The sequence below is a fragment of the Bufo bufo genome, chromosome 2 (genome assembly GCF_905171765.1).
Source record: "Bufo bufo chromosome 2, aBufBuf1.1, whole genome shotgun sequence".
Classification (NCBI taxonomy): domain Eukaryota; kingdom Metazoa; phylum Chordata; class Amphibia; order Anura; family Bufonidae; genus Bufo; species Bufo bufo.
Genome location: NC_053390.1, coordinates 1,226,520 through 1,253,348, shown reverse-complemented (window position 1 = coordinate 1,253,348; position 26,829 = coordinate 1,226,520). Strand labels below are relative to the sequence as shown.

The 26,829-nt window shown below is 47.3% G+C and overlaps 1 protein-coding gene across 1 annotated transcript in view; it reads left to right on the top strand.

The window, feature by feature from the left end:
- Positions 1-11,451: 11,451 nt before the first annotated feature.
- NPR2 (natriuretic peptide receptor 2) overlaps positions 11,452-26,829 on the top strand; it is a 239,603-nt gene continuing 224,225 nt past the window's right edge. Inside the window, exon 1 of the mRNA XM_040420641.1 lies at positions 11,452-12,314. Within this exon, the coding sequence (XP_040276575.1) occupies positions 11,528-12,314 (787 nt within the window). The 5' untranslated portion in view covers positions 11,452-11,527. The remainder of the gene's footprint in view (positions 12,315-26,829) is intronic.

Genomic DNA, 26,829 nt, shown 5'->3' with positions numbered 1-26,829 from the left:
ATAACTACTGTGAGGGGGCACATATCTGGCCATACTTACTGTGATGAGGCACATATCTGGCCATAACTACTGTGAGGAGGCACATATCTGGTCATAGCTACTGTGAGGGGGCACATATCTGACCATAACTACTGTGAGGGGGCACTTATCTGACCATAACTACTGTAAAGGGGGAACATATCTGGGCATAACTACTGTGACGGGCGCATATCTGGGCATAACTACTGTGAGGAGGCACATATCTGGTCATAGCTACTGTGAGGGGGCACATATCTGACCATAACTACTGTGAGGGGGCACTTATCTGACCATAACTACTGTAAAGGGGGAACATATCTGGGCATAACTACTGTGACGGGCGCATATCTGGGCATAACTACTGTGAGGAGGCACATATCTGGTCATAGCTACTGTGAGGGGGCACATATCTGACCATAACTACTGTGAGGGGGCACTTATCTGACCATGACTACTGTAAAGGGGGAACATATCTGGGCATAACTACTGTGACGGACGCATATCTGGGCATAACTACTGCGAGGGGGCACATAACTGGGCATAACTACTGTGAGGAGGCACATATCTGGACATAGCTACTGTGAAGGGCACATATCTGGGCATAAGTACTGTGAGGGGCAAATATCTGGACATAACTACTGTGAGGGGGCACATATCTGGGCATAGCTACTGTGAGGGGCACATATCTGGGCATAAGTACTGTGAGGGGAAAATATCTGGACATAACTACTGTAAGGGGGCACATATCTGGGCATAACTACTGTGAGGGGCACATATCTGGCCATAGCTACTGTGAGGGGGCACATATCTGGCCATAACTATTGTGAGGGGGCACATATCTGGACATAGCTACTGTGAAGGGGCTACATATCTTGGCATAGCTACTGTGAAGGAGTCACATATCTGGGCATAGATTCTGTGAAGGGGCACATATCTAGCCATAACTACTGTGAGGGGGGCACATATCTAGATATAATTACTTTGAGGGGGGCACATATCTGGCCATAACTACTGTGAGGGGCACATATCTGGATATAACTACTGTGAGGGGGGCACATATCTATCCATAACTACTGTGAGGGCCACATATCTGGGCATAGTTACTGTCAGTGGACACATATATGGCCATAAATACTGTGATGGGGCACATATCTTGCCATAACTACTATGAGGGGGCACACATCTGGCCATAACTACTGTGAGGGGGGCACATATCTGGCCATAACTACTGTGAGGGGGCACATATCTGGCCATACGTACTGTGATGGGGAACATATCTGGCCATAACTACTGTGGGGGGCACATATCTGGCCATAACTACTGTAAGGGGGCACATATCTGGCCATAACTACTGTGAGGGGGCACATATCAAGCCATAACTACTGTGAGGGGGCACATATCTGGGCATAGCTACTGTGAAGGGGGCACATTACTGGGCATAACTACTGTGAGGGGCACATAATGGAGCATAGCTACTGTAAGGGGAAACATATCTGGCCATAAGTACTGTGAGAGGGCACATATCTGGCCATAGCTACTGTGATGGGGCACATATCTGGCCATACTTACTGTGATGGGGCACATATCTGGCCATACTTACTGTGATGGGGCACATATCTGGCCATAACTACTGTGAGGGGGCACATATCTGGGCATAGCTTATGTGAGGGGGACACATATCTGGGCATAGCTACTGTGAAGGGGCACATACTTGGGCATAAATACTGTGAAGGGGGCACATATCTGGGCATAACTGCTGTGAAGGGGGCACATATTTGTGCATAAATACTGTGAAGGGGGCACATATTTGTGCATAAATACTGTGAAGGGGGCACATATTTGTGCATAAATACTGTGAAAAGGGCACATATCTGGCCATAAATACTGTGAAGGGGGCACATATCTGGGTATAATTGCTGTGAAGGGGGCACATATCTGGGAACAAATACTGTGAAGGAGCACATATCTGGGCATAACTACTGTGGGGGGCACATTTCTGGTCTTAACTACTTTCAGGGGCCACATTTCTGGGCATAGCTACTGTGAAGGGGACACATATCTGGGCATAGCTACTGTGAAGGGGGCACATATCTGGGCATAGCTACTGTGAAGGGGGCACATCTGGGCATAGCTACTGTGAAGGGGGCACACATTTGGCCATAACTACTGTAAGGGGGGCACATATCTGGATATAACTACTGTGAGGGGGGCACATATTTGGATATAACTACTGTGAGGGGGGCACATATCTGGCCATAACTACTGTGAGGGGGCACATATCTGGGCATATCTACTGTGAGCGGGCACATAATCTGGCATAACTACTGTGAGGGGGCACATATCGAGGTATAACTACTGTGAGAGGGGACATATCTGGTATAACTACTGTGAGGGGGCACATATCTGGTATAACTACTATGAGGGGGCACATATCTGGATATAAATACTGTGAGGGGGCACATATCTGGCCATTACTACTGTGAGGGGGCACATATCTGGCCATAACTACTGTGAGGGGGGCACATATCTGGTCATAGCTACTGTGAAGGGGGCACATATCTGGGCATAGCTACTGTGAAGGGGGCACATATCTGGGCATAGCTACTGTGAAGGGGGCACATCTGGGCATAGCTACTGTGAAGGGTGCACACATCTGGCCATAACAACTGTGAGGGGGCACATATCTGGATATAACTACTGTGAGGGGGGCACATATCTGGGCATAACTACTGTGAGGGGGCACACATCTGGCCATAACTACTGTGAGGGGCGCACATATCTGGGCATAACTACTGTGAGGGGGCACATATCTGGCCATAACTACTGTGAGGGGGGCACATATCTGGATATAACTACTGTGAGGGGGCACATATCTGGGTATAACTACTGTGAGGGGGCACATATCTAGGTATAACTACTGTGAGGGGGCACATATCTGGATATAACTACTGTGAGGGGGCACATATCTGGTATAACTACTGTGAGGGGGCACATATCTGGTATAACTACTGTGAGGGGGCACATATCTGGATATAACTACTGTGAGGGGGCACATATATGGCCATTACTACTGTGAGGGGGGCACATATCTGGCCATAACTACTGTGAGGGGCACATATCTGGGCATAGCTACTGTGAAGGGGGCACATATCTGGGCATAGCTTCTGTGAAGGGGGCACTTCTGGGCATAGCTAATGTGAAAGGGGCACACATCTGGCCATAACTACTGTGAGGGGGCACATATCTGGATATAACTACTGTGAGGGGGACACATATCTGGATATAACTACTGTGAGGGGGACACATATCTGGGCATAACTACTGTGAGGGGACACACAACTTGCCATAACTACTGTGAGGGGGGCACATATCTGGATATAACTACTGTGGGGGGGGGGGCACATATCGGGATATAACTACTGTGAGGGGGGCATATATCTGGGCATAGCTACTGTGAAGGGGGCACATATCTGGGCATAGCTACTGTGAAGGGGGGGCATATCTGGGCAGAGCTACTGTGAGGGGGGCACATATCTGGGTATAACTACTGTGAAGGGGGCACGCATCTGGCCATAACTACTGTGAGGGGGGCACATATCTGGCCATAACTACTGTGAGGGGGCACATATCTGGCCATAACTACTGTGAGGGGGGCACATATCTGGATATAACTACTGTGAGGGGGCACATATCTGGATATAACTACTGTGAGGGGGACACATATCTGGATGTAACTACTGTGAGTGGGGCACATATCTGGCCGTAACTACTGTGAGGGGGAACATATTTGGCCATAACTACTGTGAGGGGGGCACATATCTGGATATAACTACTGTGAGGGGGCACATATCTTGCATAACTACTGTAAGGGGGCACATATCTGGGCATAGCTACTGTAAAGGGGGCACATCTGGGCATAGCTACTGTGAAGGGGGCACATATCTGGATATAACTACTGTAAGGGGCACATATCTGGATATAACTACTGTGAGGGGGCACATATATGGCCATTACTACTGTTGTGGAATTACTGTGAGGGGGGCACATATCTGGCCATAACTACTGTGAGGGGCACATATCTGGGCATAGCTACTGTGAGGGGCACATAACTGGGCATAGCTACTGTGAAGGGGGCACATATCTGGGCATAGCTTCTGTGAAGGGGGCACTTCTGGGCATAGCTAATGTGAAGGGGGCACACATCTGGCCATAACTACTGTGAGGGGGCCCATATCTGGATATAAATACTGTGAGGGGCGCACATATCTGGGCATAACTGCTGTGAGGGGGGCACACATCTGGCCATAACTACTGTGAGGGGGGCACATATCTGGCCATAACTACTGTGAAGGGGGCACATATCTGGATATAACTACTGTGAGGGGGGCACATATCTGGGCATAACTACTGTGAGGGGGCACATATCTGGGCATAACTACTGTGAGGGGGCACATATCTTGCCATAACTACTGTGAGGGGGGCACATATCTGGATATAACTACTGTGAGGGGGGCACATATCTGGATATAACTACTGTGAGAGGGCACATATCTGGGTATAACTACTGTGAGGGGGCACATATCTAGATATAACTACTGTGAGGGGGCACATATCTGGTATAACTACTGTGAGGGGGCACATATCTGGCCATTACTACTGTAAGGGGAGCACATATCTGGCCATAATTACTGTGAGGGGCACATATCTGGGCATAGCTATTGTGAAGGTGGCACATATCTGGGCATAGCTACTGTGAAGGGTGCACACATCTGTCCATAACTACTGTGAGGGGGCACATATCTGGATATAAATACTGTGAGGGGCGCACATATCTGGGCATAACTGCTGTGAGGGGGGCACACATCTGGCCATAACTACTGTGAGGGGGGCACATATCTGGCCATAACTACTGTGAGGGGGGCACATATCTGGATATAACTACTGTGAGGGGGGCACATATCTGGGCATAACTACTGTGAGGGGGCACATATCTGGGCATAACTACTGTGAGGGGGCACATATCTTGCCATTACTTCTGTGAGGGGGGCACATATCTGGATATAACTACTGTGAGGGGGGCACATATCTGGATATAACTACTGTGAGGGGGGCACATATCTGGATATAACTACTGTGAGAGGGCACATATCTGGGTATAACTACTGTGAGGGGGCACATATCTAGATATAACTACTGTGAGGGGGCACATATCTGGTATAACTACTGTGAGGGGGCACATATCTGGCCATTACTACTGTAAGGGGAGCACATATCTGTCCATAATTACTGTGAGGGGCACATATCTGGGCATAGCTATTGTGAAGGTGGCACATATCTGGGCATAGCTACTGTGAAGGGTGCACACATCTGTCCCTAACTACTGTGAGGGGGCACATATCTGGTATAACTACTGTGAGGGGGCACATATCTGGTATAACTACTGTGAGGGGGCACATATCTGTGTATAACTACTGTGAGGGGGCACATATCTGGTATAACTACTGTGAGGGGGCACATATTTGGTATAACTTCTGTGAGGGGGCACATATCTGGGTATAAATACTGTGAGGGGCGCACATATCTGGGCATAACTGCTGTGAGGGGGGCACACATCTGGCCATAACTACTGTGAGGGGGGCAGATATCTGGCCATAACTACTGTGAAGGGGGCACATATCTGGATATAACTACTGTGAGGGGGGCACATATCTGGGCATAACTACTGTGAGGGGGCACATATCTGGGCATAACTACTGTGAGGGGGCACATATCTTGCCATAACTACTGTGAGGGGGGCACATATCTGGATATAACTACTGTGAGGGGGGCACATATCTGGATATAACTACTGTGAGAGGGCACATATCTGGGTATAACTACTGTGAGGGGGCACATATCTAGATATAACTACTGTGAGGGGGCACATATCTGGTATAACTACTGTGAGGGGGCACATATCTGGCCATTACTACTGTAAGGGGAGCACATATCTGGCCATAATTACTGTGAGGGGCACATATCTGGGCATAGCTATTGTGAAGGTGGCACATATCTGGGCATAGCTACTGTGAAGGGTGCACACATCTGTCCATAACTACTGTGAGGGGGCACATATCTGGATATAAATACTGTGAGGGGCGCACATATCTGGGCATAACTGCTGTGAGGGGGGCACACATCTGGCCATAACTACTGTGAGGGGGGCACATATCTGGCCATAACTACTGTGAGGGGGGCACATATCTGGATATAACTACTGTGAGGGGGGCACATATCTGGGCATAACTACTGTGAGGGGGCACATATCTGGGCATAACTACTGTGAGGGGGCACATATCTTGCCATTACTTCTGTGAGGGGGGCACATATCTGGATATAACTACTGTGAGGGGGGCACATATCTGGATATAACTACTGTGAGGGGGGCACATATCTGGATATAACTACTGTGAGAGGGCACATATCTGGGTATAACTACTGTGAGGGGGCACATATCTAGATATAACTACTGTGAGGGGGCACATATCTGGTATAACTACTGTGAGGGGGCACATATCTGGCCATTACTACTGTAAGGGGAGCACATATCTGTCCATAATTACTGTGAGGGGCACATATCTGGGCATAGCTATTGTGAAGGTGGCACATATCTGGGCATAGCTATTGTGAAGGGTGCACACATCTGTCCCTAACTACTGTGAGGGGGCACATATCTGGTATAACTACTGTGAGGGGGCACATATCTGGTATAACTACTGTGAGGGGGCACATATCTGTGTATAACTACTGTGAGGGGGCACATATCTGGTATAACTACTGTGAGGGGGCACATATTTGGTATAACTTCTGTGAGGGGGCACATATCTGGGTATAACTGACGTCTTTGTCACGTCCTCTGATTCTGCCCCTTTGTCTCTTTTCCTCCAGATTGTGCCCCTTTCACCTCTTTCCTCTTGGATTCTTCCCTGATTCCTCTGCTCCTTCCTCTGATTCTGCCCCCTTTGTCTCTTTTCCTCCAGATTGTGCCCCTTTCACCTCTTTCCTCTTGGATTCTTCCTTGATGCCTCTGCTCCTTCCTCTGATTCTGCCCCTTTGTCTCTTTTCCTCCAGATTTTGCCCTTTCTGCCTCTTTCCTCTTGGATTCTTCCCTGATGCCTCTGCTCCTTCCTCTGATTCTGCCCCTTTTGTCTCTTTTCCTCCAGATTGTGCGCCTTTCACCTCTTTCCTCTTGGATTCTTTCCTGATTCCTCTGCTCCTTCCTCTGATTCTGCCCCCTTTGTCTCTTTTCCTCCAGATTGTGCCCCTTTCACCTCTTTCCTCTTGGATTCTTCCCTGATGCCTCTGCTCCTTCCTCTGATACTGCCCCTTTGTCTCTTTTCCTCCAGATTTTGCCCTTTCTGCCTCTTTCCTCTTGGATTCTTCCCTGATGCCTCTGCTCCTTCCTCTGATTCTGCCCCCTTTGTCTCTTTTCCTCCAGATTGTGCCCCTTTCACCTCTTTCCTCTTGGATTCTTCCCTGATGCCTCTGCTCCTTCCTCTGATTCTGCCCCTTTGTCTCTTTTCCTCCAGATTTTGCCCTTTCTGCCTCTTTCCTCTTGGATTCTTCCCTGATGCCTCTGCTCCTTCCTCTGATTCTGCCCCTTTTGTCTCTTTTCCTCCAGATTGTGCCCCTTTCACCTCTTTCCTCTTGGATTCTTCCCTGATTCCTCTGCTCCTTCCTCTGATTCTGCCCCCTTTGTTTCTTTTCCTCCAGATTGTGCCCCTTTCACCTCTTTCCTCTTGGATTCTTCCCTGATGCCTCTGCTCCTTCCTCTGATACTGCCCCTTTGTCTCTTTTCCTCCAGATTGTGCCCCATTCACTTCTTTCCTCTTGGATTCTTCCCTGATGCCTCCGCTCCTTCCTCTGATTCTGCCACTTTGTCTCTTTTCCTCCAGATTGTGCTCCTTTCACCTCTTTCCTCTTGGATTCTTCCCTGATGCCTCTGCTCCTTCCTCTGATTCTGCCCCCTTTGTCTCTTTTCCTCCAGATTGTGCCCCTTTCACCTCTTTCCTCTTGGATTCTTCCCTGATGCCTCTGCTCCTTCCTCTGATTCTGCCCCTTTGTCTCTTTTCCTCCAGATTTTGCCCTTTCTGCCTCTTTCCTCTTGGATTCTTCCCTGATTCCTCTGCTCCTTCCTCTGATTCTGCCCCTTTTGTCTCTTTTCCTCCAGATTGTGCCCCTTTCACCTCTTTCCTCTTGGATTCTTCCCTGATTCCTCTGCTCCTTCCTCTGATTCTGCCCCCTTTGTTTCTTTTCCTCCAGATTGTGCCCCTTTCACCTCTTTCCTCTTGGATTCTTCCCTGATGCCTCTGCTCCCTCCTCTGATTCTGCCCCATTTGTCTCTTTTCCTCCAGATTGTGCCCCATTCACTTCTTTCCTCTTGGATTCTTCCCTGATGCCTCCGCTCCTTCCTCTGATTCTGCCACTTTGTCTCTTTTCCTCCAGATTGTGCCCCTTTCACCTCTTTCCTCTTGGATTCTTCCCTGATGCCTCCGCTCCTTCCTCTGATTCTGCCCCCTTTGTCTCTTTTCCTCCAGATTGTGCTCCTTTCACCTCTTTGCTCTTGGATTCTTCCCTGATGCCTCTGCTCCTTCCTCTGATTCTGCCCCTTTGTCTCTTTTCCTCCAGATTGTGCCCCTTTCACCTCTTTCCTCTTGGATTCTTCCCTGATTCCTCTGCTCCTTCCTCTGATTCTGCCCCCTTTGTTTCTTTTCCTCCAGATTGTGCCCCTTTCACCTCTTTCCTCTTGGATTCTTCCCTGATGCCTCTGCTCCCTCCTCTGATTCTGCCCCATTTGTCTCTTTTCCTCCAGATTGTGCCCCATTCACTTCTTTCCTCTTGGATTCTTCCCTGATGCCTCCGCTCCTTCCTCTGATTCTGCCACTTTGTCTCTTTTCCTCCAGATTGTGCCCCTTTCACCTCTTTCCTCTTGGATTCTTCCCTGATGCCTCCGCTCCTTCCTCTGATTCTGCCCCCTTTGTCTCTTTTCCTCCAGATTGTGCTCCTTTCACCTCTTTGCTCTTGGATTCTTCCCTGATTCCTCTGCTCCTTCCTCTGATTCTGCCCCTTTTGTCTCTTTTCCTCCAGATTGTGCCCCTTTCACCTCTTTCCTCTTGGATTCTTCCCTGATTCCTCTGCTCCTTCCTCTGATTCTGCCCCCTTTGTTTCTTTTCCTCCAGATTGTGCCCCTTTCACCTCTTTCCTCTTGGATTCTTCCCTGATGCCTCTGCTCCCTCCTCTGATTCTGCCCCATTTGTCTCTTTTCCTCCAGATTGTGCCCCATTCACTTCTTTCCTCTTGGATTCTTCCCTGATGCCTCCGCTCCTTCCTCTGATTCTGCCACTTTGTCTCTTTTCCTCCAGATTGTGCCCCTTTCACCTCTTTCCTCTTGGATTCTTCCCTGATGCCTCCGCTCCTTCCTCTGATTCTGCCCCCTTTGTCTCTTTTCCTCCAGATTGTGCTCCTTTCACCTCTTTGCTCTTGGATTCTTCCCTGATGCCTCTGCTCCTTCCTCTGATTCTGCCCCTTTGTCTCTTTTCCTCCAGATTGTGCCCCTTTCACCTCTTTCCTCTTGGATTCTTCCCTGATGCCTCTGCTCCTTCCTCTGATTCTGCCCCTTTGTCTCTTTTCCTCCAGATTGTGCCCCTTTCACCTCTTTCCTCTTGGATTCTTCCCTGATGCCTCTGCTCCTTCCTCTGATTCTGCCCCTTTGTCTCTTTTCCTCCAGATTGTGCCCCTTTCACCTCTTTCCTCTTGGATTCTTCCCTGATGCCTCTGCTCCTTCCTCTGATTCTGCCCCTTTGTCTCTTTTCCTCCAGATTGTGCCCCTTTCACCTCTTTCCTCTTGGATTCTTCCCTGATGCCTCTGCTCCTTCCTCTGATTCTGCCCCTTTGTCTCTTTTCCTCCAGATTTTGCCCTTTCTGCCTCTTTCCTCTTGGATTCTTCCCTGATGCCTCTGCTTCTTCCTCTGATTCTGCCCCTTTGTCTCTTTTCCTCCAGATTGTGCCCCTTTCACCTCTTTCCTCTTGGATTCTTCCCTGATGCCTCTGCTCCTTCCTCTGATTCTGCCCCTTTGTCTCTTTTCCTCCAGATTGTGCCCCTTTCACCTCTTTGCTCTTGGATTCTTCCCTGATTCCTCTGCTCCTTCCTCTGATTCTGCCCCCTTTGTCTCTTTTCCTCCAGATTTTGCCCTTTCTGCTCCTCTGTCCAACTTGTCGATGTGAACATTGTGCATTGTCCCTTTCTGAAGCTTGGGTGTAAGGTCCTCCCAGGGTTCTGGCAGTGCAGTGATGCCACCGTTGGACGGCAGGGGGCAGCTTTACACTGCACAGGCTCTTTCCCCGGCAGCAGTAATGGGATTGTTCATGGGGGAGGTAATCTGTTAGCAGTATTCCACCGATGGTCCACTGTCTGGCCAGTGGCGTAGCTGGAGAGGTGCAATGGTAGCATTCAAACCCGGGCCCAGGGTCAGAGAGCACACCAGTATCATAAGAACTGGCACATGGTGGGTGGGGACCCTGGTACAGATTTTGCTTTTGGGAACACTAGCTTCAGGTTCCATCTGTGTGTGTGACACTAGAGCGGCTCCGGATCTCTGTGTCGTATCCTCCCTCGCCTGGGTTCACCCTGACACCAGATAGTCACAGCCTCCAGAGATGACAATATGCTGCCACCGGTGTCTGGGCCTTGCAGATAATTGGCATGGTGCAGTGATTGCACACAGTGCTGGAGGGAGGAGGCAGCCCAATACCACAGACCTCAGGTGATGGCCACTTTCTGGTCACAATCTATGTAGTCATCCTCCATCGTCATATGTTTCTTGGCTTTCCCTGCTTGGAGCATGTGCAGAGGCCGAGCCATGATCTGGCGGCAGTGGCCTCTGTTCACACTGGCTCCTCGGTCACATTTATAGACTTGTGTGCAGTAAATTGTGTTACCCCCTCAGTACATTTTTTGGGAAGTCATGCAGTAAAGTATTTTCAAGGTCTGGCTCAGAAGAGATGGATGCACATAGCTCAGATCCCTTCAGTGACAGATGGCAGCAAATGGATCATGTCACTGCGCTCACAGGAGACCTCGCCCCGAACCTACAGATTCTATAGGGTCAGCCCTATAGACGTCCTCTTCTCTCCATGGCATGCGGATTCCAACAAGCACATATAGAGATTAGGAGATCTGTTTTTAGGCTGTTACGAAGCTGCAGATAACATTTCAGGGTACAATGCTCCTGACTGTCATAGCTACAGAGATCCTGCAGGGGGAGTTGTCCCCCTCTCCTTGAGCTGTCTCTCCCTGGGCTTGTGGTATGACATCTGGATGAGAGGTGAAGGGGGGTTGTGAAGTAGGAGGAGAGTTGTCTTATAGCTCTGGGATAGCTGTGTACTGTAGTCCTGTCCTGTCTGCCCAGGGGAGGCCCAGGCTGACGTTACCTTTGGGTGTGAAGGTTATGGCCCATGTACATACGTGAACATGAGACGTGTGTTCGCTAGCCAAAGAGACGACCTGGTCATTGATGTTATGATGCCCATGTTGGAGTGCAGCCCTGTACTGAGATTCACCACTCTGGCTACCTTTATCTTCTTTCTTTTGCTGTGCTTCTGTCCACTGTGCACACGTCAGAACCCCTCTATGAACCGCACATTGACATTGGCTGTGGTCCTACCGGAGAGCAACCTGCGTTATGCCTGGTCATGGCCCCGTGTGTCTCCTGCTCTGCGCATGGCAGTGGAAAAAGCACAGAATGAACTTCAGCTACTGCCCGGGTACCACATCAAGACAGTCTTTGCCAACTCCGAACTTGATGGGGCCTGCTCGGAATATGTGGCTCCTCTCAAGGCTGTGGACCTGAGGCTCTACCACAACCCTGATGTGCTATTTGGTCCAGGGTGTGTATACCCTGCTGCCTCTGTTGCCCGCTTTGCTGCTCACTGGCGCCTCCCCCTTATAACTGCTGGTGCTTTGGCCTTTGGATTTAAACCAGATGATGATCAATACAACACGACCGTGAGGACCGGACCAACTGCAAACAAGCTTGGAGAGTTTGTTTCCCACCTTCATGATCATTTCAACTGGAGCTCCCGTGCAGCCCTCGTTTACCATGATGTAAAAAAGGATGACCGGCCACATTACTTCATCATTGAGGGGGTTTTCTGGGCCCTGGACAAGGAGTTCAGTAATCTAACTGTGCGATACCAGATGTATCCGGAGGATAATGATGTGGCCAGTGTCATACAATTCATTCGGAGCAATGGACGAGGTAAGTCCCCTCTGAAGTGGCTCAGTTTCTCCCCAGAGATCTGATTTATTACTATTATTACATGTTTAGTTGCCTTTATGGTGACATGATTATTACTTGTGATGATGTACATGTTTGTAGATAATCTGGTACCAGTCCTTGGTCGATGGTGGAGGTGCCAGTCCATGGTCGATAGTGGATCATGTTGTGATGTACCTGTTTGTAGTCAATCTGATACCAGTCCATGGTCCATGGTGGATCATCTTGTGATGTACTGGTTTGTAGATAATCTGCTCCTAGTCCATGGTCTATAGTAGTTTGTCTTGTAATGTAAAAGTTTGTATATAATATGGCATCAGTCCATTGTCTATGGTGGATCATGTGATGATGTTCAGGTTTGTAGATAATATGGTAGCAGTCCATGGTCGACGGTGCATCATGTTGTAATGTACCTGTTTGTAGACAACCTGATACCAGTCCATGGTCTATGGTGGATCATCTTGTGATGTACAGGTTTGTAGATAATCTGGTACTAGTCCATGGTCTATGGTGGATCATGTGATGATGTTCAGGGTTGTAGATAATATGGTACCAGTCCATGGTCGACGGTGCATCATGTTGTAATGTACCTGTTTGTAGACAACCTAATACCAGTCCATGGTCTATGGTGGATCATCTTGTGATGTACAGGTTTGTAGATAATCTGGTACTAGTCCATGGTCTATGGTGGATCATCTTGTGATGTACAGGTTTGTAGATGATCCACCATAGACCATGGACTAGTACCAGATTATCTACAAACCTGTACATCACAAGATGATCCACCATAGACCATGGACTAGTACCAGATTATCTACAAACCTGTACATCACAAGATGATCCACCATAGACCATGGACTAGTACCAGATTATCTACAAACCTGTACATCACAAGATGATCCACCATAGACCATGGACTAGTACCAGATTATCTTGTGATGTACAGGTTTGTAGATAATCTGGTACTAGTCCATGGTCTATGGTGGATCATCTTGTGATGTACATGTTTGTAGATAATCTGGTACCAGTCCTTGGTCAATGGTGGATCATGTTGTGATGATATACAGGTTTGTACAGGGGAGTAGCTATAGGGGGTGCAGAGGTAGCAGTTGCTACCGGGCCCAGGAGCCTGAGGGGGCCCAAAGACCCTTGTGCCACATAAGACACTGGCATTATAGAAAGTGCATACTGGTCAATTTACAACTCTGGCTGGAGGGAAGGGGTTAGGTTAAGAATTTGGCATGAGGGGGTGCCCTTTCAATGTTTGCCTCAGGCATCAGGAAGGATATGTGCTCCCCTGCCCCTTGCCAACAAGCACTGAGGGACGGGGGCCCAAGCTGAACTCTTGCACCAGGGCCCATGAGCTTTTAGCTACACCCCTGGGTTTGTAGATAATATGGTAGCAGTCCATGGTCGATCATGTTGTGATGTACCTGCTTGTAGACAATCTGATACCAGTCCATGGTCTATGGTGGATCATCTTGTGATGTACAGGTTTGTAGATAATCTGGTAGTAGTCCATGGTCTATGGTGGATCATCTTGTGATGTACATGTTTGTAGATAATCTAGTACCAGTCCTTGGTCGATGGTGGATCATGTTGTGATGTACCTGCTTGTAGACAATCTGATACCAGTCCATGGTCTATGGTGGATCATCTTGTGATGTACAGGTTTGTAGATAATCTGGTACTAGTCCATGGTCTATGGTGGATCATCTTGTGATGTACATGTTTGTAGATAATCTAGTACCAGTCCTTGGTCGATGGTGGATCATGTTGTGATGTACCTGCTTGTAGACAATCTGATACCAGTCCATGGTCTATGGTGGATCATCTTGTGATGTACAGGTTTGTAGATAATCTGGTACTAGTCCATGGTCTATAGTAGTTTGTCTTGTAATGTACAAGTTTGTATATAATATGGCATCAGTCCATTGTCTATGGTGAATCATGTTGTGATGATGTTCAGGCTTGTAGATAATATGGTACCAGTCCATAGATTATGGTGGCTCATCTTGTGATGTACGTGTTTGTAGGCAATCTGATACCAGTCCATTGTTTATGTTGGCTTGTGTTGTGATGATGTACATGTTTGTGTTGATGATTATCATCTTGGTATTGTAGGTTTGTAGATAATCTGCTACCAGTCCTTGGTTTATGGTGGATCACCTTGTGATGATGTAAATCTTTGCAGACAATATGGTACCATTCATGGTCTATGTTTGGTCATGATGTGATTGAAATGTTTGTAGATAATCTGGTACCAGTCCGTGGTCTATGGTGACTCATCATGTGATGATGTAAATCTTTGCAGGCAGTATAATACCGTTAATGGTCTGTGGTGGCTCATCATATGATGTACATGTTTGTAGATAATCTGGTACCAGTCCATGGTCTATAGTGGCTCATCTTGTGATGATGTAACTCTTTGCAGACAATATGGTACCATTCATGGTCTATGGTGGATCATGATGTTATTGAAATGTTTGTAGATAATCTGGTACCAGTCCGTGGTCTATGGTTGCTTATTATATGATGTACATGTTTGTAGATTCTGGTACCAGTCCATGGTCTATGGTGGCTCATCTTGTGATGATGTAACTCTTTGCAGACAATATGGTACCATTCATGGTCTATGGTGGATCATGATGTTATTGAAATGTTTGTAGATAATCTGGTACCAGTCCGTGGTCTATGGTTGCTTATTATATGATGTACATGTTTGTAGATTCTGGTACCAGTCCATGGTCTATGGTGGCTCATCTTGTGATGATGTAACTCTTTGCAGACAATATGGTACCATTCATGGTCTATGGTGGATCATGATGTTATTGAAATGTTTGTAGATAATCTGGTACCAGTCCGTGGTCTATGGTTGCTTATTATATGATGTACATGTTTGTAGATTCTGGTACCAGTCCATGGTCTATGGTGGCTCACCTTGTGATGATGTAAATCTTTGCACACAATATGGTACCATTCATGGTCTGTGATGAATCGTGTGATGTACATGTTTGTAGATTCTGGTACCAGTCCATGGTCTATGGTGGCTCTTCTTGTGATGATGTAAATCTTTGCAGGCAATATGGGTGATGTACATGTTTGTAGATAATTCGGTATCAGTCCATGGCCACTCGTCTTGTGATCTTGCTGGTTGTGTCCTGAGACCCTTGACGGTCATGTTATGTATGGTCGCTTACATGATCCAAGAATCAATATCTGTTGCTGTAAATTAACTTTTGAGCAGAGGCTTTCTGTATGATGAGGCTAATTCTAGAGATGGGTGTATTGAGATGAAATCCATGGAACTATTCTTACGTAAAACCTTATGTGGCATTATCTGCGGAATGATGAGTGATAATGATGACCTGAATAACTTCTCCCTCGACATCAGATGATGCCAGTGATGCTCAGATATCTCTTGTGGTTGAGATATGAGCTCCACTATAGAGGGAAGGAGGTGACCCCCCTCTATTTATGCATTGTAAACCATTCATGTATCTATAATTTGTAGATGTGATAGACTCTCAGCACCTCCCGTACCTCTTGTATCTCAACTGGTTCCTAATAGATTGTAAGCTCCTATGTTCAGAACTCTTATTCCTCCCCCTCCTCTTGTATCTCCCCTTATAGATTGTAAGCTCCTATGGTCAGGACTCTTTCTCCTCCTCCTCTTGTGTCTTCTCTTATAGATTGTAAGCTCCTATGGTCAGGACTCTTACTCCTCCTCTTGTATCTCCTCTTATAGATTGTAAGCTCCTATGGTCAGGACTCGTACTCCTCCTCCTCTTGTATCTCCTCTTATAGATTGTAAGCTCCTATGGTCAGGACTCTTCCTCCTCCTCTTGTATCTCCTCTTATAGATTGTAAGCTCCTATGGTCAGGACTCTTACTCCTCCTCCTCCTATAGATTGTAAGCTCCTATGGTCAGGACTCGTACTCCTCCTCCTCTTGTATCTCCTCTTATAGATTGTAAGCTCTTATGGTCAGGACTCTTCCTCCTCCTCTTGTATCTTCTCTTATAGATTGTAAGCTCCTATGGTCAGGACTCTTCCTCCTCCTCTTGTATCTCCTCTTATAGATTGTAAGCTCCTATGGTCAGGACTCTTACTCCTCCTCCTCCTATAGATTGTAAGCTCCTATGGTCAGGACTCTTACTCCTCCTCCTCTTGTATCTCCTTTTATAGATTGTAAGCTCTTAGGATCAGGACTCTTATTCCCCCTCCCTCTTGTATCTCCTCTTATAGATTGTAAGCTCCTATGGTCAGGACTCTTACTCCTCCTATAGATTGTAAGCTCCTATGGTCAGGACTCTTTCTCCTCCTTCTCTTATAGATTGTAAGCTCCTATGGTCAGGACTCTTACTCCTCCTCTTGTATCTCCTCTTATAGATTGTAAGCTCCTATGGTCAGGACTCTTACTCCTCCTCTTGTATCTCCATTCTCCTCTTATTGATAGTAAGCTCCTATGGTCAGGACTCTTACTCCTCCTCTTATAGATTGTAAGCTCCTATGGTCAGGACTCTCTCTCCTTCTCTTATATCTCCTCTTATAGATTGTAAGCTCCTATGGTCAGGACTCTTACTCCTCCTCCTCTTGTATCTCCTCTTATAGATTGTAAGCTCTTAGGATCAGGACTCTTATTCCCCCTCCCTCTTGTATCTCCTCTTATAGATTGTAAGCTCCTATGGTCAGGACTCGTACTCCTCCCCCTCCTCTTGTATCTCCTCTTATAGATAGTAAGCTCCTATGGTCAGGACTCTCTCTCCTTCTCTTATATCTCCTCTTATAGATTGTAAGCTCCTATGGTCAGGACTCTTACTCCTCCTCTTGTATCTCCTCTTATAGATTGTAAGCTCCTATGGTCAGGACTCTTACTCCTCCTCTTGTATCTCCTCTTATAGATTGTAAGCTCCTATGGTCAGGACTCTTACTCCTCCTCTTGTATCTCCATTCTTCTCTTTTTGATAGTAAGCTCCTATGGTCAGGACTCTTACTCCTCCTCTTATAGATTGTAAGCTCCTATGGTCAGGACTCTTTCTCCTCCTTCTCTTATAGATTGTAAGCTCCTATGGTCAGGACTCTTTCTCCTCCTCCTCTTATAGATTGTAAGCTCCTATGGTCAGGACTCTTACTCCTCCTCTTGTATCTCCATTCTTCTCTTTTTGATAGTAAGCTCCTATGGTCAGGACTCTTACTCCTCCTCTTATAGATTGTAAGCTCCTATGGTCAGGACTCTTACTCCTCCTCCTCCTCCTGTATCTCCTATTATAGATTGTAACCTCCTATGGCCAGGTCTCTTTCTCAAGTCCATACATGCTCCTCTGGAATTCTTGGAGGGAAGGGATGCAAATGAGCTCTTAACAAGCTCTTCCACTTATGCCACCAGATGTAAGGCAGCTATCCTAAAAGTCAATGTTTGGTCCCTTGAATAGGCCTTGTGCCATGTTATTAGATCACCCCTTTTTCTAAACTGAATGACCCTAATTTTGATAATCTTTCTGGGACCTGTAGTCCGCCCATTCCAGTTATTACTTTAGTTGCCCTCCTATGAACCCTCTCCAGCTCTGCTATGTCTGCCTTGTTTACAGAAGCTCAGAACTGTACACAGTCCTCCGTGTGTGGTCTGACTAGTGACTTGCTTTGGGAGAAGTGACATCCTCAGTAGATATTTTGATTGAGAGACATGAAGTCTTCAGTAGATATTCTGGTCAGGAAAAGTGAGGTCCTCGGTAGCTGTTCTGGTTATGACAAGTGTTTTCATCAGTAGAAGTTCAGGTTAGAAGAAGTGATGGCCTTAATAGATGTTCTAAATGTGAGAAGTTATATTATCAGTAGATAATCTGGTGAGGACAAATTATGTCATCAGTAGCTATGGTGGCCTAACTAGATGTTCTGGTTGGTAGAATTGATGTCCTCAGTAGATGTTCTGTTCAGTATAAGTGATGTCCTTAGTAGATGTTTTGGTCAGAAGAATTGATGTCCTCACTTGATATGGTTGTGAGAAGTGATATCTACAGTAGATGTTTAGGTCAGGAGATATGATGTCCTCACTTGATGTTCTGATTGTGAGACATGATATCGTCAGTAGATGTTCTGGATGAGAGAAGTGATATCCTAAGTAGGTTTTCTAATTGGGAGACGTGAAGTCCTCGGCACTTGATCTGGGTGTGAGAAGTGATGTTTTCAGTAAATGTTCTGGTTGGGAGAATTGATGTCCTCAGTAGATACTTTGGTTGGGAATAGTGATGTCCTCAGTAAATGTTCTGGATGTCAAGTGTAATGTTCTCAGTAGATATTCTGGTTGGGAGATGGAAAATTATCAGTAGCTGTTCAGGGTGTGAGAAGTGATGTCCTCAGTAGATGTTCTGTTAAGGATAAGTGATGTCCTCAGTAGATGTTCTGGTCTGGAAAAGTGCATTCCTCAGTAGATGTTCTGCATGTGAGAAGTATTCTCACTAGAAGATGTTCTGTTCAGGAAAAGCAATGTCCTCAGTAGATGTTCTGGTCAGGACAAACAATGTCCTCAGTAGATACTCTGGTCAGGATAAGCGATGTCCTTAGTAGATGTACAGAATGTGAAAATCAATAGATTTTGTGACTGCAAGTAATGCCCTCAGTAGATGTTCTAATACGGAGTGGTTAGGTCCTCTGTAAATGCTCTGGTTGGAAAAGTGATGTCCTCTGTATCTGCCGTGGTATGTAGAAGAGTAGATGACCAGTACCGTAGATACTCTGATTTTGAGAAGTGTAGTGCTGGTGCTCAGCACTGCAGAATATCATGGTGTTATAGAAATTATAGATTTGACCCTGTGATCTCATGGGTGTATTCTGCCTAAAGGCGGGTCTAGGATGTTACAGCCAGTAGTTAGGAAGGAGGCTGCTCACTTACTGGAGGAGACACAGGCATGATACCGGGCAGTGCAGGGAGGCCTGATACCGGGCAGTGCAGGGAGGCCTGATACCGGGCAGTGCAGGGAGGCATGATACCGGGCAGTGCAGGGAGGCATGATACCGGGCAGTGCAGGGAGGCCTGATACCGGGCAGTGCAGGGAGGCCTGATACCGGGCAGTGCAGGGAGGCATGATACCGGGCAGTGCAGGGAGGCATGATACCGGGCAGTGCAGGGAGGCCTGATACCGGGCAGTGCAGGGAGGCCTGATACCGGGCAGTGCAGGGAGGCCTGATACTGGGCAGTGCAGGGAGGCCTGATACCGGGCAGTGCAGGGAGGCCTGATACTGGGCAGTGCAGGGAGGCCTGATACCGGGCAGTGCAGTAACATATTATACCGGGCAGTGCAGTAACATATTATACTGGGCAGTGCAGTAACATATTATACCGGGCAGTGCAGTAACACATTATACCGGGTAGTGCAGTAACATAATATACAGGGCAGTGCAGTAACATATTATACTGGGCAATTCAGTAACATATTATACTGGGCAGTGCAGTAACATATTATACAGGGCAGTGCAGTAACATATTATACTGGGCAATTCAGTAACATATTATACTGGGCAATGCAGTAACATATTATACCGGGCAGTGCAGTAACATATTATACTGGGCAATGCAGTAACATATTATACCGGGCAGTGCAGTAACATATTATACTGGGCAGTGCAGTAACATATTATACTGGGCAATGCAGTAACACAATATACCGGGCAGTGCAGTAACACATTATACTGGGCAGTGCAGGGAGGCATGATACCGAGCAGTGCAGTAACATATTATACCGGGCAGTGCAGGGAGGCCTGATACCGGGCAGTGCAGTAACATATTATACCGGGCAGTGCAGTAACATATTATACCGGGCAGTGCAGTAACATATTATACTGGGCAATGCAGTAACATATTATACTGGGCAATGCAGTAACATATTATACTGGGCAGTGCAGTAACATATTATACTGGGCAATGCAGTAACATATTATACTGGGCAGTGCAGTAAGATATTATACTGGGCAGTGCAGAAACACATTATACCGGGCAGTGCAGTAACACATTATACCGGGCAGTGCAGTAACACATTATACCGGGCAGTGCAGTAACACATTATACCGGGCAGTGCAGTAACACATTATACCGGGCAGTGCAGTAACACATTATACCGGGCAGTGCAGTAACACATTATACCGGGCAGTGCAGTAACACATTTTACTGGGCAGTGCAGTAACACATTATACCGGGCAGTACTGGGAGGCATGATACCGAGCAATGCAGTAACACATTATACCGGGCAGTGCAGTAACACATTATACCGGGCAGTGCAGTAACATATTATACTGGGCAATGCAGTAACATATTATACTGGGCAGTGCAGTAAGATATTATACTGGGCAGTGCAGAAATACATTATACCGGGCAGTGCAGTAACACATTTTACTGGGCAGTGCAGTAACACATTATACCGGGCAGTACTGGGAGGCATGATACCGAGCAATGCAGTAACACATTATACCGGGCAGTGCAGTAACACATTATACCCGGCAGTGCAGTGACACTTTATACCGAGCAATACAGTAACACATTATACCGAGCATTGCTGGGAGGCATGATACCGGGCAGTGCAGTAACACATTATACAAGACATTATACCAAGTAGTGTAGGGAGGTATTATACTGGGCGGTGCAGGGAGGTATTATACCGGGCAGTGCAGGGTGGTATTATACCGGGCAGTGCAGGGTGGTATTATACCTAGCAGTGCAGGGTGGTATTATACCGGGAAGTGTAGGAAGGTATTATACTGGGCAGTGCAGGGAGGTATTATACTGGGCGGTCAAGTGAGGTATTATACCGGGTAGTGTAGGGAGGTATTATACTGGACGGTGCAGGGAGGTATTATAACGGGCAGTGCAGGGAGGCATGATACCGAGCAGTGCAGTAACATATTATACCGGGCAGTGCAGTAACATATTATACAGGGCAGTGCAGTAACATATTATACTGGGCAATGCAGTAACACAATATACCGGGCAGTGCAGTAACACATTATACTGGGCAGTGCAGGGAGGCATGATACCGAGCAGTGCAGTAACACATTATACCGGGCAGTGCAGGGAGGCCTGATACCGGGCAGTGCAGTAACATATTATACCGGGCAGTGCAGTAACATATTATACTGGGCAGTGCAGTAAGATATTATACTGGGCAGTGCAGTAAGATATTATACTGGGCAGTGCAGTAACATATTATACTGGGCAGTGCAGTAAGATATTATACTGGGCAGTGCAGAAACACATTATACCGGGCAGTGCAGTAACACATTATACCGGGCAATGCAGTAACACATTATACTGGGCAGTGCAGTAACACATTATACCGGGCAGTGCAGTAACACATTATACTGGGCAGTGCAGGGAGGCATGATACCGAGCAGTGCAGTAACATATTATACCGGGCAGTGCAGGGAGGCCTGATACCGGGCAGTGCAGTAACATATTATACCGGGCAGTGCAGTAACATATTATACCGGGCAGTGCAGTAACATATTATACTGGGCAATGCAGTAACATATTATACTGGGCAATGCAGTAACATATTATACTGGGCAGTGCAGTAACATATTATACTGGCAATGCAGTAACATATTATACTGGGCAGTGCAGTAAGATATTATACTGGGCAGTGCAGAAACACATTATACCGGGCAGTGCAGTAACACATTATACCGGGCAGTGCAGTAACACATTATACCGGGCAGTGCAGTAACACATTATACCGGGCAGTGCAGTAACACATTTTACTGGGCAGTGCAGTAACACATTTTACTGGGCAGTGCAGTAACACATTATACCGGGCAGTACTGGGAGGCATGATACCGAGCAATGCAGTAACACATTATACCGGGCAGTGCAGTAACACATTATACAAAGCATTATACCGGGTAGTGTAGGGAGGTATTATACTGGGCGGTGCAGGGAGGTATTATACCGGGCAGTGCAGGGTGGTATTATACCGAGCAGTGCAGGGTGGTATTATACCTGGTAGTGTAGGGAGGTATTATACTGGGCGGTGCAGGGAGGTATTATACTGGGCGGTGCAGGGTGGTATTATACCGGGCAGTGCAGGGTGGTATTATACCGAGCAGTGCAGGGTGGTATTATACCTGGTAGTGTAGGGAGGTATTATACTGGGCGGTGCAGGGAGGTATTATACCGGGCAGTGCAGGGTGGTATTATACCGGGCAATGCAGGGTGGTATTATACCGAGCAGTGCAGGGTGGTATTATACCGGGAAGTGTAGGGAGGTATTATACTGGGCAGTGCAGGGAGGTATTATACTGTGCGGTGCAGTAAGGTATTGTACCGGGTAGTGTAGGGAGGTATTATACTAGACGGTGCAGGGAGGTATTATTACGGGCAGTGCAGGGTGATATTATACCCAGCAGTGCAGGGTGGTATTATTCCGGGAAGTGTAGGGAGGTATTATACCGGGCGGTGCAGGGAGGTATTATACCGGGCATTGCAGGGAGGCATTATACCGGGAAGTGTAGGGAGGTATTATACCTTGCAGTGCAGAGAGGTATTATACCGGGTAGTTCAGTAATGCATTATACCGAGCATTGCTGGGAGGCATGATACTGGGCAGTGCAGTAACACATTATACATGGCAGTGCAGTAACACATTATATTGGGAAGTGCTGGGAGACATGATACCAGGCAGTGGAGTACCACATTATACCGAGAAATGCAGTAACACATTATACCGGGCAGTGCATTACTGCATTATAGCGGGCAGTGCAGTAACATATTATACATGGCAGTGCAGTAACACATTATACCGGGCAGTGCATTAATGCATTATAGCGGGCAGTGCAGTAACACATTATACATGGCAGTGCAGTAACACAATATACTTAGCAGTGCAGTAACACATTATATTGAGCAGTGCAGTAACACATTATACATGGCAGTGCAGTAACACAATATACTTAGCAGTGCAGTAACACATTATATTGAGCAGTGCAGTAACACAATATACTTAGCAGTGCAGTAACATATTATACTGGGAAGTGCTTGGAGACATGATACCGGGCAGTGGAGTACCACATTATACCGAGGAATGCAGTAACACAATATACCAGGCAGTGCAGTAACACAATATACCAGGCAGTTCAGTAACACATTATACCGGGCAGTGCAGTAACACTCTATACCGGGCAGTGCAGTAACACATTATACCGGGCAGTGCAGTAGGCTGTAGCACATTATACGGGGCAGTACAGTAACACTTTAAACCAGGGCGGTGCAGTGAGGTATTATACCGGGTAGTGCAGGGAGGTATTATAGCGGGCAGTGCAGGGAGGTATTATAGCAGGCAGTGCAGGGTGGTATTATAGCGGGCACTGTATGGAGGTATTATAGCGGGCACTGTATGGAGGTATTATAGCGGGCAGTGCAGGGTGGTATTATACCGGGCACTGTATGGAGGTAGTATACCGGGCAGTGCAGGGTGGTATTATAGCGGGCACTGTATGGAGGTATTATACCGGGCAGTGCAGGGAGGTATTATAGCAGGCAGTTCAGGGAGGTATTATACCGGGCAGTGCAGGGTGGTATTATACCGGGCACTGTATGGAGGTATTATAGCGGGCAGTGCAGGGTGGTATTATAGCGGGCACTGTATGGAGGTAGTATACCAGTCAGTGCAGTGCCAGGACATTTGATAGCACATATTTCACACGTGCGGGTAGAGCCTGGTACAGTATCTGTCCAGTCTGGAGCAGCGGCAGGAGGAGGGGACGTAACCTCTGAGGTGCAGGCCGGAGGAATGTAGTATTTACTTGCAGAGTTTGGCAGCTCCCTGCCCCCTCTTCCCGGCAGCCTGTGGTGCCTCATACTTTGGCGGTGAGCTGTGTGGACGTGGTCAGTGTGTCTGCAGCACCTGTCTGTCTGTGTCTGAGCAGAATGTGACTGGCTGTTTATCTAACCCCCTGGAGTCCTGACCTGGGGGGCATTCCTCCAGTCTGAGGTCTGAACACGTCCCTGCGACTAGTAATGGGAGAAGGAGGCCGGACACATCTGCAAACCAAAACCCTAGACACCAACAGCGAGGCCCAATATTACCGCCACACACAAGGAAGCCCCAGATAGTGCTGCCCGCCCCGGCCGGATACAACACTGGATAACACTGCATGCTGCGCCTCCGGCCTCGACCCATCTATCGTTCTGTGCGGTTCCTATTAGTAACAAAGGCTGTTCATTATAACAGAGGCTGCTCGTCTGGGGCCCCAGCAAGAAGAGGGCCACGATAACGCTGCCGGAGGCATGCTGGCACTGAGAACACTATGGCCCCGGAGCCTCCAGGCGCTCAAATGCTTTAAAGAGCGGCTCTAAAACATCCAGATCTTATCTATGAGATCTGTGCAGGGTTCAGTGATGTCATCAGCAGGGGACGGGGCTGTGACTACCTCTCACACATGATATACAGGCAGGTTGTCAGCAGTAATAGATGTTCCTGTAGTATAAGGTGTGTGATCTCATGTCTGATCACATGTCATTATATCAGTGATGTCATCAGCAGGGGGCGGGGCTGTGACAACCTCTCAGACAGGATATACAGGCAGGTTGTCAGCAGTAATAGATGTTCCTGTAGTATAAGGTGTGTGATCTCATGTCTGATCACATGTCATTATATCAGTGATGTCATCAGCAGGGGGCGGGGCTGTGACTACCTCTCACACATGATATACAGGCAGGTTGTCAGCAGTAATAGATGTTCCTGTAGTATAAGGTGTGTGATCTCATGTCTGATCACATGTCATTATATCAGTGATGTCATCAGCAGGGGGCGGGGCTGTGACTACCTCTCAGACAGGATATACGGGCAGGTTGTCAACAGTAATAGATGTTCCTGTAGTATAAGGTGTGTGATCTCATGTCTGATCACATGTCATTATATCAGTGATGTCATCAGCAGGGGGCGGGGCTGTGACTACCTCTCAGACAGCATACACAGGCAGGTTGTCAGCAGTAATAGATGTTCCTGTAGTATAAGGAGTGTGATCTCATATCTGATCACATGTCATTATATCAGTGATGTCATCAGCAGGAGGCGGGGCTGTGACAACCTCTCAGACATGATATACAGGCAGGTTGTCAGCAGTAATAGATGTTCCTGTAGTATAAGGAGTGTGATCTCATATCTGATCACATGTCATTATATCAGTGATGTCATCAGCAGGGGGCGGGGCTGTGACTACCTCTCAGACAGGATATACAGGCAGGTTGTCAGCAGTAATAGATGTTCCTGTAGTATAAGGTGTGAGGATCTCATGTCTGATCACATGTCATCAGCAGGGGGCGGGGCTGTGACTACCTCTCAGACAGGATATACAGGCAGGTTGTCAGCAGTAATAGATGTTCCTGTAGTATAAGGTGTGATCTCATGTCTGATCACATGTCATTATATCAGTGATGTCATCAGCAGGGGGCGGGGCTGTGACTACCTCTCAGACAGGATATACAGGCAGGTTGTCAGCAGTAATAGATGTTCCTGTAGTATAAGGGGTGTGTGATCTCATGTCTGATCACATGTCATTATATCAGTGATGTCATCAGCAGGGGGCGGGGCTGTGACAACCTCTCAGACAGGATATACAGGCAGGTTGTCAGCAGTAATAGATGTTCCTGTAGTATAAGGTGTGAGGATCTCATGTCTGATCACATGTCATCAGCAGGGGGCGGGGCTGTGACTACCTCTCAGACAGGATATACAGGCAGGTTGTCAGCAGTAATAGATGTTCCTGTAGTATAAGGTGTGATCTCATGTCTGATCACATGTCATTATATCAGTGATGTCATCAGCAGGGGGCGGGGCTGTGACTACCTCTCAGACAGGATATACAGGCAGGTTGTCAGCAGTAATAGATGTTCCTGTAGTATAAGGGGTGTGTGATCTCATGTCTGATCACATGTCATTATATCAGTGATGTCATCAGCAGGGGGCGGGGCTGTGACAACCTCTCACACAGGATATACAGGCAGGTTGTCAGCAGTAATAGATGTTCCTTTAGTATAAGGGGTGTGGATCTCATGTCTGATCACATGTCATTATATCAGTGATGTCATCAGTAGGGGGCGGGGCTGTGACTACCTCTCAGACAGGATATACAGGCAGGTTGTCAGCAGTAATAGATGTTCCTGTAGTATAAGGGGTGTGTGATCTCATGTCTGATCACATGTCATTATATCAGTGATGTCATCAGCAGGGGGCGGGGCTGTGACAACCTCTCAGACAGGATATACAGGCAGGTTGTCAGCAGTAATAGATGTTCCTGTAGTATAAGGTGTGTGATCTCATGTCTGATCACATGTCATTATATCAGTGATGTCATCAGCAGGGGGCGGGGCTGTGACTACCTCTCAGACAGGATATACAGGCAGGTTGTCAGCAGTAATAGATGTTCCTGTAGTATAAGGTGTGTGATCACATGTCTGATCACATGTCATTATATCAGTGATGTCATCAGCAGGGGGCCGAGCTGTGACT